At 37.7% G+C, this 16,733-nt stretch overlaps 2 protein-coding genes and 1 long non-coding RNA gene across 3 annotated transcripts; all 3 read left to right on the top strand.

The window, feature by feature from the left end:
* The first annotated feature begins 389 nt into the window (after positions 1–389).
* On the top strand, positions 390–8,927 carry LOC121393122 (U3 small nucleolar ribonucleoprotein protein MPP10-like). The gene is made up of 2 exons (XM_041587761.1): positions 390–413; positions 7,923–8,927. Exons 1-2 carry the CDS (start codon positions 390–392, stop codon positions 8,682–8,684), a joined length of 786 nt encoding a protein of 261 aa, XP_041443695.1. The 3' UTR covers positions 8,685–8,927.
* A 2,964-nt stretch (positions 8,928–11,891) lies between these two features.
* Positions 11,892–13,223, top strand: LOC121393113. Its single transcript, XR_005966636.1, has 2 exons — positions 11,892–12,999; positions 13,156–13,223. It is a non-coding gene; the product is annotated as an uncharacterized LOC121393113 (long non-coding RNA).
* Positions 13,224–14,070: 847 nt separating this feature from the next.
* LOC108712325 (U3 small nucleolar ribonucleoprotein protein MPP10-like) lies at positions 14,071–16,322 on the top strand. The gene is made up of 2 exons (XM_041588329.1): positions 14,071–14,171; positions 15,936–16,322. The coding sequence occupies exons 1-2, from the start codon at positions 14,109–14,111 to the stop codon at positions 16,176–16,178; spliced, it is 306 nt and encodes a 101-aa protein (XP_041444263.1). The 5' UTR covers positions 14,071–14,108; the 3' UTR covers positions 16,179–16,322.
* The last annotated feature ends 411 nt before the right edge of the window (positions 16,323–16,733 follow it).

The raw sequence follows: 16,733 nt of genomic DNA, 5'->3' as shown, positions 1-16,733 counted from the left end.
GTATTTAGAAAGCAATCCTGCCCCCTATCAGTGCAAATTAATATCAGTTGGTTTAGCTGAGTCTTAAAAGGTTTCTCATTTCTATGGTATCACACAAGAAGCATCTCATGATGGGCAAAAGCAAAGCGATCTCTCAAGACCGTCACAACCTTATTGTTGCAAAACATACATTGGTTACAGACATATTTCTACGCTTCTGAATGTTCCAGTGAGCACCTTTGGGGCATAATCCAAAAGTGGAAAGAACTTCATTTCACCCTAAACCGGTCACGACCAGATGCTCCTTGCAATATTCTGATAGAGGAGTCAAAAGCATAATCAGAAGAGTTGTCCAGAATAAGCAGGTCCAGTTATTTTAAATAAAACTATAAGTAATGCACTCAATTGACATGGCCTCTGTGCACACTGGAACGGTTAGAATGACCCGACTTGAATCCAATTGAAAATCTATGAAAAGAATTGAAGATCAGAGTTCATAGAAGAAGCCCCCAGAACCTTCAAGATCTGAAGACAGTTTGTGGGCCAAAATCACAGCTGAGCAATGCATGCGACTAGTTTCTTCATACAGGAGAGGCGTCATTGTCAACAAAGGCTTTTCTACTAAGTATTAAAAAAATTTCAGTAAGTGTGTTCAATACTTATCCCCTGTGTCATTCCACATTACTACACATCATTTATGGACTTATTTGCTTTGAGTGGATTACATCTCATACTGTCGTGTCCCGTGACAGATGTGAAATAATAAGGGCCAATGGTTACCATTACTATTGGATCTTTATATAGACTTCTGAACCATTTAAGGGCTTTCATGCCAAAGCCCAAATATTGTAGTGGAATTAAAAACCGCTACTACTATTAACTTGACTTTGAGAAACTGGCTATGTTTACCTGGGCTTGCTGAAGAGATGAAAAGCGCTCCCAGTTAACTAATGCTTTACCCTCATGAGCATTCCAAACATCAGCACTGAGCTGAAATGGGGTCTCTGTGGCGCATTCCTGGAGCAGCTGGAGCCGGTGTTCAATAGCTTCTCTTATATTATCATAAAAGCTATCTGTGTACAGATCCAAAGGGAAGGCCTGAATCAAACACACCAACAGCTTCAGCTGCACTTATCTTACTGTACATAGAACTTAAAATATTTTGCCGTATTTAGGGTAAATTCAAACCGGATTTAGAAAGGAAACGAACAACAAATGCTTGGGAAAAATTTGCTGTGTTTTGACATGTACAGTTAGGCCCATAAATCTTTGGACAGAGAGAACTTTTTTCTAATTTAGGTTCTGTACATTACCACAATGAATTTTAAATGAAACAACTTAGATTCAGTTGAAACAGTGGGTTAAACAAAAAGATTGCATAAAAAGCCTTTTTTTTTAACTCAATCACTTTATTTCTGGGGCTCAAAAGTAATTGGACAAATAAAAAAAACTGAAAATAAAATGTTAGATTTCTAATACTCGGTTTAAAACCCTTTGCTGGCAATGGCAGCCTGAAGTCTTGAACTCATGGACATCACCAGATTCTGGGTTTCATCCTTTTTAATGCTCTGCCAGGCCTTTACTGCAGAGGCTTTCAGTTGGAAAAACCCGTACCCCCCACCCTACGTAGACCCCCTCCCTCCTCCCCCCAGCCTAACTGCCCCCCAGGGAAATGCCCCTAACTTTATACTTACCCCTCGGTGCAGATTCAGGCATCAGAGTTCCCGAAGACCTGGAAGATAGCTGCGTGAAACTCCGATGTCTGAATCTGCGCCGAGGGTTATAAAGTTAGGGGCATTTCTCCAGGGGCAGCTATGCTGGGGGGGAGGAGGGTTTTTTTTAAACCGGTTGAATGGTTCTTTAAAGGGGGAGATTAGTCAAATTTGAGTTCTTAAAGCGCCAGAGTATGATAAATTTCAAAAATCTAATTAAAACTCACATCAAGTTTGAATAATTCACAATTCGAATTTGAGAGTTTTGACCAAAAAAAAAAAAATAGAAAAAAAAAACTAATTTTCACTTTGACCCCGAATAAATCTGCCCCCTAATGTACTGTATATCCACCAACATATAATATAAAGCAAATATGACTGAACTACCATTCTCCTTTTCCCAATTTAGTCATCTAGCAAGGGGTGCTGGGAGCAGAAGTTCTGTCCCCAGTTTTGAATATCAAGCCAATACTGATAATGCACACATACATGATTGCTTACATACTTTAATCAAAGTCCTGCTGTCTGTAATGGGCGAGAGACAACTCAGAAGACAATACATCACAGAAGAAAGAGCATTTGCTCCAACCTCTTCAGACAATTCTTCCATTAGAAATACAGATTTGCGCATTCCAGTCTACAGATACATTTTGCCTTTGAACCTACATATTACAGAAAAACCTACATATTACAGAAAAACCTACATATTACAGAAAAACCTACATATTACAGAAAAATTCAAAATTGCAAAATTCAATATTAGGGTTAAAAACTGTCAATAAAAAGGTAGTTTGACCATAGATAAAATTGTCACATCTTAATGTACAGCAGGCAAGTTTCTCCCTCAGCACATTGCCTGTAACCTGACGAAGCATTAATGAAGAACTCATGAAGAACAAATGCATCTATAAGGGGGGGGGGGGTAGGAAAAGACTTGGTGGAAAACAATTACAGAAATAGGTAATTATAGGTGAGTGGCAATTAAAAATGTCAATATCACAGTAAACTACTAGGGCTTACACACATCATTCCTTTCATTTTTGCATTTGTATGAGCTCTGCCTTGTTTATTACTTTCCAACCAGGCTTTAACTCACATGAGGTGCATCCTCCACTTCAATAAGAGGCAGTTCACAGAACATCTGGTGGAATTTTTTTGCAGCTGGGTGAGTCTCTTATTCGTACAGAATGTTGATACAGTGAAAGTTGGTTACCCGAGTGCACGTGAAGATCAGACAAACCCTCTAGGACAACACTAATTGCCTAGGAAATAAGAGAAGTTTAGTATGACCAAACCAGTAGCATACAACTTCAGTATACATACTACCTAGAAACATTTACACATGACTGTAAACTGCAAGGAGAATTAAGAAAAACAAATCCATTTATTATACTTGCCATGGTTAAACTGGAGAATTATGTTGCTCACCTAATATCATCCCACTAACAGATAATTAGTTGCTGCCTCCATGCTGATGTATAGCGCGGGATTTGGACTTTTTACCGATCGCTATCATAAATATTTTAAACTTCCAAATATCAAATAACTCACAAGATGTTTTTATCAGATTTTAATATAAAAATACATATGAATGTAAAGGTTATGAATGCATACACATAGTAACTGTTACGCATATAGAAAACTCTACTATATCAAAAATAAACCAGTAACGGTATATAAAAGTATTCCTTCTCTGGACTCTATATTTAGATTATAGCAATAGTAAATTAAAGACTTTTTCCCTTCTGGGTGTGATTTAAATGCTAATGCAAGTTAAGAGTCAGACAATCCCACCAGCGGCCACTACTCTCAGGACAGTAAACTTTCTGAGACAAAAGGCACTGCATCAGTTCTGCTTCCTGCAGGAAAGAAATACAGATGGGAACCAATGGAAAAAGACCTTCCCTGAAAGGTTTACATTAAGTTAGCTAAAATAGCTTCAACATTCAGTATGTATTTTTGGTGATGTTCATATTCAACATTTTAGGTTCAATTGACATATTTAAAGGGAAAGTCAACCCCAAAATATCTATTTGCCTAATTCTAAGGAACTTTCCAATATACATTACACATTTTCAGTGCTTTTAAAGTTATTTGTAAAAATATTTGATATTGAAAGCAACATTTGCTTAACTCCCAGTTGTCACTTTGTAAACAATGTTGCAAAAGTCTTGGTTCCTCAGCAAAGACAGGTCTGTTAATCAGTCTTACATTGTAGCAACAGTCTTAGACATCAGAGCAGAGAATAGAAGGGGACAGACAAACACTGCTTTCAATAACAATACATATACAAATAACTTAAACACCATAGACAATTTATAAAGAATGTATATTGCAAAGTTGCTTAGAATAATGTTTTGTTTTATTAGGCAATTTTTTATTTTGAAGGTAACTTGCCCTTTAAATAATATAATAGTAATAAAGCAGGGCCTTTAAACATTTTGCAAAATACCATCATTACATACATACATTTTGAACAAATGTAACTGCTTCTCACCTGTCTCTACAGTGGCAGTCCTGGAGATGGGACAGACCCACTGGAGATGGGACAGATCCACTGGAGATGGGAACAGACCAACAGGACTGGACCAGCTCAAAATTGCTGAACCATGATAGTTAGAAGCAGATGATGGCAATGAACCTAGCAAGGGTATTAACTGTCATCCCAGAAACTATCCTATCTACACGCCTCCAGCCTTCTCCAGCCACTACACTACCTCGGTGGCCTGCTTCTTGCTAGGAAGGAGCCTACATAAAATAATGCTGATGTGAAAAAAGTGGGCATGTTTTTGCAGTGACTGTATCTGTTCTGTAAGATTAATGTGATTTAATTCTCCTTTTAATCTCTGGCTGAAGCAAAGCAAGAGTATGGCACCAATAGACTATTTTGTTCATCTTTCAGATTACAATAATAAGTGAGGAGTACTGAAACGCACATGCCTAGGAATGATCAGCAGAAGTTTAACCATCATATTGTAGGCTGTATAGATCTGTTATTAGGGGGAAAAGTAAAATATTCCACTATAGTGGAATACATGGCAGTGCCACTTTATGCACACATAAACTACACATGATTTATTGAGGCCCAGGATAGATCTGAACCACTTCCTCGTTATATGCTACCTGTAGCCAAAGACAGTAATTATAACATTTGTTATAGATTGGTGTAAATGTGAAAGTCCACATCATCCTTGTTATTTTTTTTTTTTTTGGATAAACATTATCTATGACAGGTCTGAATTAGGGATGCACCGAAGCCAGGATTCAGTTCGGCATCGGGCCTTTTTCAGCAGGATTCGGATTCGGCCGAATCCTTCTGTCCGGCTAAACGTTACCCGAATTTGCATATGCAAATTAGGTACAGGGAGGGAAATTGGGTGACTTTTTGTCACAAAACAAGGAAGTAAAAAAATATTTTCCCCTTCCCACCTAGGGTTGCCACCTGGCCGGTATTTTACTGGCCTGGCTGGTAAAAATGATGGCTGATCCCAATGTTATTAATAGGGAAAAATGATAAATATATAGGGAGGCCGGTATTTTTTACCAGAAAAGGTGGCAACCATAATGAGGCAGAGGCTGGGGAACCAAGGCATGGACTGGAACAGTGTATTGAGTTGCTGGAATCAGGGGCGATCCTGGCCCCTCCGCTGCCTGAGGCAGCAGCAGTTGCTGCTGCTCCCCCTCCCCTGGAAATTCGCTCTTAAAGTACCAGGAGCAGCATTTTTGCTGCCCCTGGTACCTAGTGGGGCGCTGCCACCTGAGGCGACAGCCTCAACTCGCCTCATTGGCGAAGCACCCCTGGCTGGAATCCGTGAGTGCCGACCCGGAGCAGCTGCCGAGGTACAGAGAGACAACTCCTTATTGGCAGCCTAATCCTGGAGATTTACAGAACTGTCTGTGTTGTTTATTTTTGTATAATGGAATAATAACACCTCATTCTAAGCAGCATTCCAACATATATTAATGATAGCTTTTCATTGGTTGAAACGTTGTAAATGTAAGTGCAGCTGAAAGCACTATCCGTCTGCCCCTTTCTTTTCTCTGCACTGCTTTTTCAGACTCTAGAATCTGTGTCAAAGAAACTGCATGAACAGACCTGGAAAATAAATGACTGGTTTTAAGGATCAAAGCCAGAGAACAGAATAAAAATATGGCTTTCAACTGAAAACTTTAAACGCAATGTCTGAATTAATATACCTGTAAAAAAAAGCTGCTTAAAATTACAGTTTGAATAATTGAAAAAAGCGAAACAGCTTTTTTTTTTTTTTTAGTAGTGGAGAGTGAAACAACCACCCATCCATTTACAATGTAGCAAGCCAACCAGTTCAGGCTATGGTTGCAACAATATCATAAAATATAACTTTTAATTTAAATTAGTAAAAAGAGCTTTAACTGGCAACACCAACAAATACACTCACAGCGTGTGAGACTCTACGCCATGCGGGACAATGTCCCTAAAATCACATACAATTAAAAACAGTTGCGCAGGCTGGAACAGTGGTGGATAATGCTATAAGCTAGTAACGGATTTCCATTTCCATCAGTGCCCTCCCTTCCACCCTTCCCCCAGCACACCTCCTACCTAGCTACGTTGGGAAGAGTGGGAGCTATCCACACCACCTTCCACCTATGCCGCCCTACGCGTTTCGCTGCCAAGCAGCTTCGTCAGGATTACAGTTTCTTTTATGATGCCAAAAAGCTTCTAGACAGACATACTCCTAAAGTTGTGTTGAATCCAAAAGTCTGCTAACTCCAGAGAGCAGCCTTGCACACCAGAGCCACAGCCCACAGATAATTTAGAAGACTACATATTTATTTCATTTTTGCTCAGGTTGTGCTAGGCTGCTGCAGGCCCATTATGTCATTCACAACTCATGGTCATGTTGTATTTTTTGTGTATAGACCACTGCTTCCGTGGGTAACAGGTCCGGACTGAGAATTAAAATAGGCCCTGGCATTTCAGGTACACAGAGGCCCAATCAGCCCACATAGAGGCCCAAACAGCCCCCACCAGCCCACTAAATACTGACTTTCTATGGGACCTTACAGCAGCCCCTCTGGCATTTTCCAGAACCCACAGATTGCCAGTCCGGGCATTGGTAGGTAATGTCTGAAGGGTACAATAGAAAAACACATGCAGGTTTATATCCAAAATTTTCTAGACACGGTGAACAGAAGGTACCCCAATTGTAATTCCAGTCTCACTGTGTTTAATCATTAAAAGTAATTTTCCCTGATCTTTAAGTGGGCAGCCATGTGATGGTTTATTTGGAGTTAGCACCACCCCCAAGTTTAAAGGCTAAAAGCTAGATTGAAATCAGGAGAAGGCCACGCCAGTTTCTAAAACCTTTTTGGTTGCATACTTAAAGGGAAACTATCGCGAAAATGAAAATGTAATATTTATGTCCACATACTGAAATAAGAAACTTTCTAAATACAATTAATTAAAAATTCTGTACTGTTTCTGAATTAATCAAGTTTATCTTAACTATTCCTCTCTCAGCATCTGTTTCTTCTCATTCTGTCTTCATTCAGGAGTTGGGTGTCAGATGAATGATCCAATATATCTTATGGGGGGGGGGCTCCTTTTGCCTAGAAGATGTATTAGAGCTCACTCTATTAAAATCATCAGAAATCCTGTCTCTCTACATGCAGAGTTTGTGCAAAGGGCAGTTATTTTGTTATATTTTGTTTCTACTGGAATCAGTGAGCTCTAATACATCTGCTAGGAAAGGAAGCCCCCCTATACGATATATTGGATCTAACTGTTGATGACTATCTGACACCCAACTGCTGCATGAAGAGAGAATGAAGAGAAACAGATGATGAGAGAGGGATAGTGAATATAAACGTAATTATTTCAGAAACAATGTCGAATTTATAACTGATTGTATTTAGAAAGTTTCTTAATTCATTATGAGGAAGCTTGTATCAAATTTTAATTTTCGCGATAGTTCCCCCTTTAACACCAAGGCACTTACAGCTGTTTATTTGCATCTAGTACTGCACTCTTGTTTTTTTCTTTTTGTGTCTATAAGATTTTTCTGTTCTGAAATATGCTTTGCTACCTAGCAATGTGGCCAACAACTATATTTTATAATTATATTGCAATATTGCATCTGAATTTTTTTTTTTTTTTACTGCACAGCCAAGTTTAACTTATTTGAAGGATTATTTTACCTTGTTTTTTCAGTGTGCAGGATGGATTGGCAACAGAGTTCTCTAGTTTAGCAAAAGTGCTATTATGATTTGCAAAAGTCACAGCTTGCACTAGCGGTTGGAAGCCCATTGGAGGTACTGATTATTGAGAATTTTGATGAAGAGCAAATATGGCAGCAACTGGAACTGCAGAACAATGCTGTTCTTAGCTACTTCAAGAAAGCAGTTAGCACTGCACAAAAGGACAAGGATATTTATCTTGCACAGTCAGCTGAGGAGGAAACCCCAGACGAAGGTGAAGGTGTGTCAGAAGAAGAGTCCGAGTTAATTAGTGAAAGTGAAGAGGAACAAAGAACTCAGGAGAAAATACTTGCTAATACCAAAAGACCCAAAAGAACACCAGTGGAGACATTTAGTGATGACGATGATGATTCAGATATGGACTTTGATATTGATAAACTGGAGAAGCAAAATAAGCAGAAACATAATAATAAAAAAACAATGGCTAAAGCTAGTGAAACGTCAATACTTGACGACAAGTTCTTTAAATTGTCAGAAATGGAGGCCTTTTTAGAAAAAGTTGAAAAAGAAGATGGCGAGGAAGATGACAATGATGAAGTTGATTATTTTGAGGATATTGACTCTTATGATGATGATGATATGGATGAAGACTTTCACATTACGAAAAGCAATAAACGGGTAAGCTGTGTTTTAAGGAAATGGCTGGAGAAATCAGTAAAGCGCATAAAAAGCTTTGCAAAGCATTTGTATCTCAGTCTAAACATTAAGATAAAATGGTTTGAACATGAGATCTTCAGGATGCTATGGTATTAATTAACCAGACACAACTGGTCGATAAGGAAAAATAATCATAAATTGTTTCGGCAAATGGCTAATTTTTAATAATCAAAAAGGTATCCAAAATATCATTTTTCAATTAGTGTAGCATTCAAGGACAAGGAAAGGTAAAGTCATTGGGGGAGTGCCAGTTTGTGTGCCAGTGAATTTAATTGCTTACTGAGCATACACCAAACCCCAACCTGCCACTGAGAATTGCACTGAGAATTGCACTGAGAATTGCTTAGCCATCAGTTGTTCAACACTTTGCATTTCCAGTATTGCTTTGCCCTAGACAGAGTATGGGGTACCTTCCAGTGTTGGGCTATCAGTCTACAGGCATGAAAAAGTACTTTATGAATTATTTGCTGAACTGGTTGTGTTAGTTAGGTTGGTGGGTCGATACCAAATAAATACCATCTAGGTTCAAGGGGAAGGGGAAGTTTGCTAATCTACTACTAGATTACTATTTTCTATTTGTGACAGTTTTTCTAATATTGAAGTGTAAAGTTTAATTTTTCACCTTCTAAAGCAGCTGGGGGATGGGGGACGCTGATTTGGTAACGGTTCCATTAAAGGCAGCTGTTGCTGATACAATAGTTGCTAATGTTTCACAGATGCTGCTGAGAAATGTGTCAGCTAATTGTATCAACTAAATGTAGTAAATTGTAACAGATCAGATGCTCCTGGATCGCTGAGCTGCCAGACTGCGACACTAAAGACAAGCACATTAAATTTCAATTATGAGAAAAAAAGTAAAAAAATAAAGATAGAAAGCTGTTGAAAAATATCTTTGTTTATTACATCTGAACTGAAAAAAAAGCATTTGAAGGTAAACAACCTATTTTTTAATAAATGAATAAAACACAAACATTTGGCTATTTACAAAACATCAGGTACAGCACGTAAAAAAAGAGATGAGTTCAATTCAGTCCAATGCGTTTTGCGTGGTTCAACGCTTCACGCTACTGAATTTATGAAAATACCGAAAGATGGAGACATGTCGGCATTTGGTTGTCATAGTAATAAAAAGACCTCCACCTTCTTGTATTCACATTGCACACCTTTCAACCATTTTAATCTATGCCATTTAAGAAAACCATGGTAACCATGTAAAGTTATTATTATTATTATGCTTCTGTCTGTCAGTAAGGGTCCATGGAAGAACATTGAGTTCGTTCAGATCTGCTATATGTAATTATATTTGTCAGTATTACAGTAGAAGCTAAACGCCTACTGAAGAAAAGCCTTGAAGGCTTTTTATGCTCCCTTGTTTTCCAGTGAGGTATGCCTTTCTCCAACAGCAACCTCCCCACAGTGCATTTCCACATGTTTGATGAATTTGCTATGTCTCACTTGAGCAGATGTAATTTTCTGCCACATTAGCTTTGCTTCTTCTATTGCCAACGTATATTAGCAGTGCAGTAATTCATAGAATTGCATAGTTCTGTTACACAAACCTCTCTTCAAATGCACTCGATTGCGAGCTGTGTCTATACATCTTTCCTAGCTTGCTCAGAACTGTATTTTACCATGTTGTTGTTTATTGTAGTACATAACATATCTAAGCTGATAAAGAGTGAGCTGTAAATTATACGCAGGTTGTACCATGCAAGCTCAGTCTTACAAAACACCTAGAGCAGTAAAGACAAATGCCTCCAGGCTGGTTTGTAGCTGGGGCAACAAGAAGGTTCTTATTATTGGCCAGTTCCAATGACAGTCTTTTGTAAATTTGGGCTTATATAGTATAACCTGTGCATGATTTATTGTGAATGTTCATCTACTGAGCAATAGATGTACTGCAGTACCTATTTGTGCATCTTATTGCACTGACATTTTTCTCATTAGCAGCGATAGCTTGGGTTTAATTTTTGCTACTTCCCTTGTCCACTTCCTCTGTGAAACTTGAGTTATCTATATCCGGTATGGCTGAGCTGGACATCAAATACTCTCTTGGGAGTCTGGCCTGAAACTCTGTTGTCTATCTGATGTGTGTGCCATTGCCCCAAGTCTTCATATTCTTTACCAGAGGGAGAAAAAAAACTAGAGCTGGTAGTGGCAGTTTTAAGCACCTACGTGTAACATTATGAATAACTCATTATGATTAAAATTCCATTAAAACTCCATAAGAAAACTTGAATTATTTGCAGTTTATATTTCTGTTCTCTGCATAACTACATACTTAGCAGTAACTTGTAATATCCGGTTTAATTGCTGTTCCCCCACTTGCTGAACACACGTTAGAATGATACCTATGTCTTTTTTTAAATATTCAAGCAACATAGTTGCCACGTTGTAAAAGAAGCCTCTTATTACAATACAGTAGTGACAAGCCGGTTAGAACGTGCTGAATTGTTTTATCATATCTGCTCATGGTTTTTTTTATTATTGTTTCAGATGAAAAAAAAGTTCAAGAGATCTTCAATACCAAGATTTCTTTGACCCTTTTGACGGTGAAGAGGGATATGGCACAGATCCTTCTACAAAGAGAAAGGAGGAAGAAAATGAAGAGGAGGAGGAAGATCTTTTAGAAGAAGACGAAGGCAGATGTTTTGGAGGAAGATGAAGATAAAATGTGTGACAAGTAAGATATATACAATGAGAAGTTATATGGTTCTGGGTTACTGTAAACTCTAACTTTAGTCAATATGTAAATCAACTATCATACATTATTTATTGCCTTAATGATGTATGATTTAGAAAAAAAAATGCATATGACAGGTCCCCTGTCATTGAATAATCATTCCACTTTCATCGTATCTTCATGTCTTTGGCCTTAGTCAAGGCTTGATAAAGGACCCTGCGAGGTCCGAAACGTTGCCCTGTCTACTTTGCATGAGCCAATAAAATAGCGCAACTAAAGAGTTTATTCACCTTTTTCAATGTGCAGCAACTTTTTTGACTGTATTTGGCCTTAGTACAGTCTCTAACCTGACTGTGTCAAATATCTGTGCGAGACTGTTGTAAATCCTTTAACCAGACATAAAGTACTAGTCAAAGGAGACCGATATATTTTTCTTTTCAAAAACTTGGACACCCTAGAAGACACCTGGATCTGAATTAAATATATTTCATTTTGCGAATATCTAATGTGTTCCTGCTAACATATTTTTGAATAAACATTGTGTTTCTGAGGGATACTTCATTTTAGAGAACTAACTATGGCATTGTGTTTTTTTTTGTTTGTTTGTTTTCTAGTGAAGAAAATGAAGAGAGCCAAAAAGCAAAGGAGGCATTTAAACGTGTAACATTTGATCTCTCTGATGAGAGTGAAGGCGAAGATGTTGGTGAAATACTGGGTGGAAAGAAACAGGAGCTCTTAGAGTCTGGTGAAGTCAAGTCTTCCTTTGAAAAAAGGGAAGAGAAGGTCAGTGACTTCTGTTTTATGCTACATAGTGTACAGCCAGGTGTGGACCGAAACTCAAAATAGTCCCCAGCATCGCAAGTACATATCAACAGCCCCCAACAAGTCCAATAAATATTAACTGTCTATGGTGTTTCCCAGCAGCCCCTCTGGTATTTGCCTGAATCTACAGTTTGCAGTCCTGTGCTCTGCGTCAGACTGAAGAGGTCCCAGGCCCACAAGGGCTTCTGACAAGAACCTCCTCTCCAGGGCCCTCCCTTGTGTACCTGTTGGGGCTGGAGGAGAGCAAGATCAGAGGGAGAACGGACTTTACGGGCAGCAGAAGGGTGCAGGTCTGGGTCGGCAGGGAACACCGAGTTTTTACCTGGTGTCCAGCTGGCCAAGTCCGACCCTGCCTGTGCTCAACTGATGAAATAATATCCAAAACTTCAAAAATAGACCGGCTATCAATAGGTTTTTTTAATTCCCCAACAACAAGGTGTAGTTTTAAGCAAAATAATGTTGCCCAAATTTAATTTGGAAAAATTCTTTCAGTTTTCATTCAGGCTACTGCACACAAAACATTTTTATCACCTTTAATCAGTAGTGGCACAATACATACTGTCAATCCAAGCACAGATATCCTAAGGATAAGCTAAAAATCAAACCCCACTATATGTTGCAAGTACTGATAGTACCACAGGTGTGACGCATGTTGAGAATGCAGTATTTTAGGAGGACATGCCCACCCTCCTTCACATCAGGAGTAGCCATCTATCTTTTTGTATTTTTTTTCTCAACTGCAATCATTTTTTTTTTTATTTTAAGATGGCAGAAAAGATTCAAACGCTGCAAAAACAAATGCTATAAGAGAAGCAATGGCAGTTATCTGGTGAGATAACTGCTCAGAAAAGGCCAGAAACAGTCTACTTTCAGAATCATTGGTATTCGACCATGCTTCCAGGATGGGTAAGTAATAGCTTTGTCCAGTTAGGTTCTTTAGGTAGAATAAACTGCTCAACATTTATGGAAACCTTACTTTAGACAAAAAAAAATTACTTGTGGTCCATTTTTGTTGGATGGGTACAGATTTATTACCATAAACCCTTGTGTTTTTTCATATAGCACCTGTTATCTCAGAAGAAACCACAATGCAGCTTGAAGATATAATTAAACAGAGAATAAAAGACCAGGTGTGTATTGGTTCATTTGATAAGCTATTAGTTATTTTATTATTATTTTAATCAATCACAAGCAACTTTATTAAGCTTTGGCATATACTAATTACAGCCAGTTTACACCACTCAAATCATTGATCGGTAATATCATTAAGGTTCCAAACACGGCTTGTGGGAAGAACAACTCAATATGGCACCCATACCATTTCACACATGCATGACCAAACTGCACTGGTCCAGGTATAGGATTGTGAGAAATGTGCCTTTCTGCATTATTTATTTTGTTGGTCAGCAAGGAATTGTATTCAAAATCCAATACTTATCGTGTATAATACTCCATCAGCACTTTTGCATTATATCAACCAACAAGAGTCCACTGTTGTAGCTAGAATCAGATTTTATTCTTTTGAAGAGGCATTTTGCTTAAAATATAAGTTTTACTTGTTTTTTTTTAAACCTGTTGAAAGTGTTCTGTGCTAATTCCTCTGTATTTATTTTGCCAAGCTATGGGATGATGATAATCAGAAATATTGCTGTATTAGTTATTAAGTTGTAGTTCGAAGGATATACGTTTCATGCTAAGTAACTATGAAGCTGAGCTTTTATGCCTATGTAAGTGAACAAACAGACATTCTCTCCAATTTTTACTTTAAATAGCATTGGGGCTGAGCCTCTCCTGTAACTGCTTGAAGCCCTGTCCCAAAGTTTGGTAACCACTGCTTTGTAAAATAAGTTGTAAACGCCACTATTGCTGTTTTAGGTACCAGGACTAATGATAAGCAACACTCTGAGAAACTCTGGCAGCTCTTGTAATAATATTACTAATAAAAGTTTTTTTTCTTAATTACAGAAAAAAAAAAAGAAGAGGAAGAAAATCCAAAACACACGGAAATCCAGAAAATGATGGATTCCCTCTTCCTAAAGTTAGATGCCCTTTCAAATTTCCATTTTATACCCAAACCAGTAAGTATTTGTTAAGGACTTATTTTCTCAAACCTCTGTATTTACAGTGTAAAGATCTATGCTTTGTTCTTTTATTCAAGCTCTGACATACTGACTTCCAGGAAGACCTTTTTGAGCTGCTGTATTGTCGCCAGACCACACTGAGCTTGTGCATGGTCTTGGTCTTGCAAAGATTTTTAACAAAGTTACAAGATGATGACCCCCTGTGGGCAACTTTGTTTAATTAGGTGCTGTAAGTTTATGTTTAGTAGACAAAATACAGCATTTCTAGCATTATTCTATTTTAGACTTAAGGTCCCCTTTAAAGGTGTAGATTGTGTTTATAGGAACTCTTAGTATGATGCACACAATGATATACTACTACGGCTGTTCTTAATTTTTTATTTTTTGGTTTTTAAATTATTTAGCTTTTTGTACAGTAGCTTTCCAGTTTACAAGCTGAAATTGTGAACGCTCAGTCTAACCCATGCTGTAGCATTGACCAGCTGCTTTATTCCCAGTGACTAAACTACATTCTGGAGTTGACTAGCTGCTACAAATGATATTGCCAGAGCTCAATTGCAGCACATGTGAATTTATTTAAATACATTTCACAAACATTGAGGTCTTAGTACTACATTTTACCCAGAATATGTAAGCTCACATGCCACATTAAAGGTCCTCATTTAAAGGGATTATTCACCTTTAAATTAACTTATAGTATGATGTAGAGAGTAATGGTCTGAGATAATTTGCAATTGGTTTTCATTTTCTATTATTTGTGATTTTTTTTAGTTATTTGGCTTTTTATTCAGCAGCTCTCATGTTATTCAAATTTTCAGCAATCTGGTTGCTAGGGATCAAATTACCCTAGCGACCAAGCACTGATTTGAATAAGAGACTGGAATAGGAAAGGCCTGAATAGAAAGAGGAGTAAAAATTGCAAGAACTATATTTGTAGCCTTACAGAGCATTTGGTTTTTAGATAGGGTCAGTGACTCCCATATGAAAGATGGAAGAAGAAGGCAAATCATTTAAAAAACTAAAAACTAACTATATTAGAAACATTTTTTATTTTGCACAGCCGATCTATTTACCCAGTTTTTATTTTTACACCAAACTGTTCCTTTAAACCATATTTTCTGGTTGCCAAGCTACCCCTGACTTGAGGACCCCTGAGGAAAAAAAGTTAAGAAACACTGTTTCAATGAAATGTTCTACATCCCATTTTGCTAGTTTTTGCAGATACAACTAAAGCAACAAAATATACAATGCAATTTATATTGTTAAAGCAAAAACAAGCTAACTGAAGCAGTAGTGGTGACCAGCAAACACATTGTATTTACTGTTTTTATTCGCTTTCTTAATTTGAAAAGATATCATGCATTATTAATGGGGGATCATGGAGACTCACCACAAATAGCCCGGGGACCTAATTTTGGGACCTGTCCAAGGTAAAGAACTGAGTTTGACGTTTGGCAGAACCAAGCTAGAACCGAGTTTGGAGTTGATTTTTTTGATTGTATTGGAGTATTTTTACATGTGCTAAATACCATGATAGCCTAATGATGGGATACTCACAGCAGTGCCATAGTGCTAAATGGAGCCTGTATCTATGTGCACATACCAAGGGCAGTGAAGACTTTGAGCGTAAATAAGTATGCTGACATGTGCTCTTTGTGGCTGTTCCCTAGAATCACTGTAATCATTGCTTATAGGAGTAATATGTTTTGCAAAGCTAAAATCCTATGAACACAAGTTCTTTGTTTTTTTTTTATTTTACAGGAAAAGAACAAGGCTGGAGATGTAAAGACCAGTGCAGAGAAAACAATCACTGATAGGAAACGGGAGAGAAGGAAGAAGAAGGCTGTGAAGAGGCAGAAAATAAAAGAAAGAGAAGAGAGGAAGAAGCTAGCTGACAAAATAAGAGCAGAAGAAGGAATGAAAATGTATAATAAAGCGGCTGCTGCAGCTGATCTTAAAAAACTGACCAAAGAGGGAAAGGCCACAGTATTAAAGGTAATATAATTTATGCACCTGTTCACTAGTAGTATTGGCATATGTAAATATCTGCAATCATTTACTTTAATAAAATTTGAACTAGTGCAATTACTGATCCATTTCATTTTCAACTTGATCCTTCAATTCGACAAATAAGGCAATTTTGTCCTGGTTTTTATTTTAGGAAAGGAGAGGCTGTAATGATTACTTTATTATCTGTTAAATAGCACCAACAAATTTACACCGCTTTTTAGGTAGACTGATTGTTAATTTTATATGAAATAAACATGTATTCAAGGCTGGAGCACTGCAAGGCCATATGCTAATGCTGGAGTTGCACATATATAGTATATCCTAATTTTCAACATTGAAAAATTCATTGTGGTTTGTTTGGTTTTTTTTTAAACATTACGTTAGGTCATGGTGTACTACCTCTTTAAATCTAAGCTGGACTCACCATTTCATCTGACAAACTTTCTTATCTCTAAAAAATTAAGCACTGTGCAGATTGCAGTGCCTGGAACTTTCCCCTAACAATGGAGGAAAATTGCAGAACACAGAATTCTCTGTGTACATGAACAT

Source organism: Xenopus laevis, chromosome 3S, assembly GCF_017654675.1.
Source record: "Xenopus laevis strain J_2021 chromosome 3S, Xenopus_laevis_v10.1, whole genome shotgun sequence".
Lineage (NCBI taxonomy): Eukaryota > Metazoa > Chordata > Amphibia > Anura > Pipidae > Xenopus > Xenopus laevis.
The sequence above is the reverse complement of the archived record's forward strand: the minus strand, read 5'-3'. Positions and strand labels throughout refer to the sequence as shown.

Bases quoted from the DNA above. Each gene is read 5' to 3' on its own strand.
- LOC108712325 (XM_041588329.1), top strand. From the start codon at position 14,109: ATGATGGATTCCCTCTTCCTAAAGTTAGATGCCCTTTCAAATTTCCAT. The intron at 14,172-15,935 runs GTAAGTATTTGT...TTTATTTTACAG, and splicing joins TCCATTTTATACCCAAACCA to GAAAAGAACAAGGCTGGAGA.
- LOC121393122 (XM_041587761.1), top strand. From the start codon at position 390: ATGGCCTCTGTGCACACTGGAACG. The intron at 414-7,922 runs GTTAGAATGACC...TCTCTAGTTTAG, and splicing joins CCTCTGTGCACACTGGAACG to CAAAAGTGCTATTATGATTT.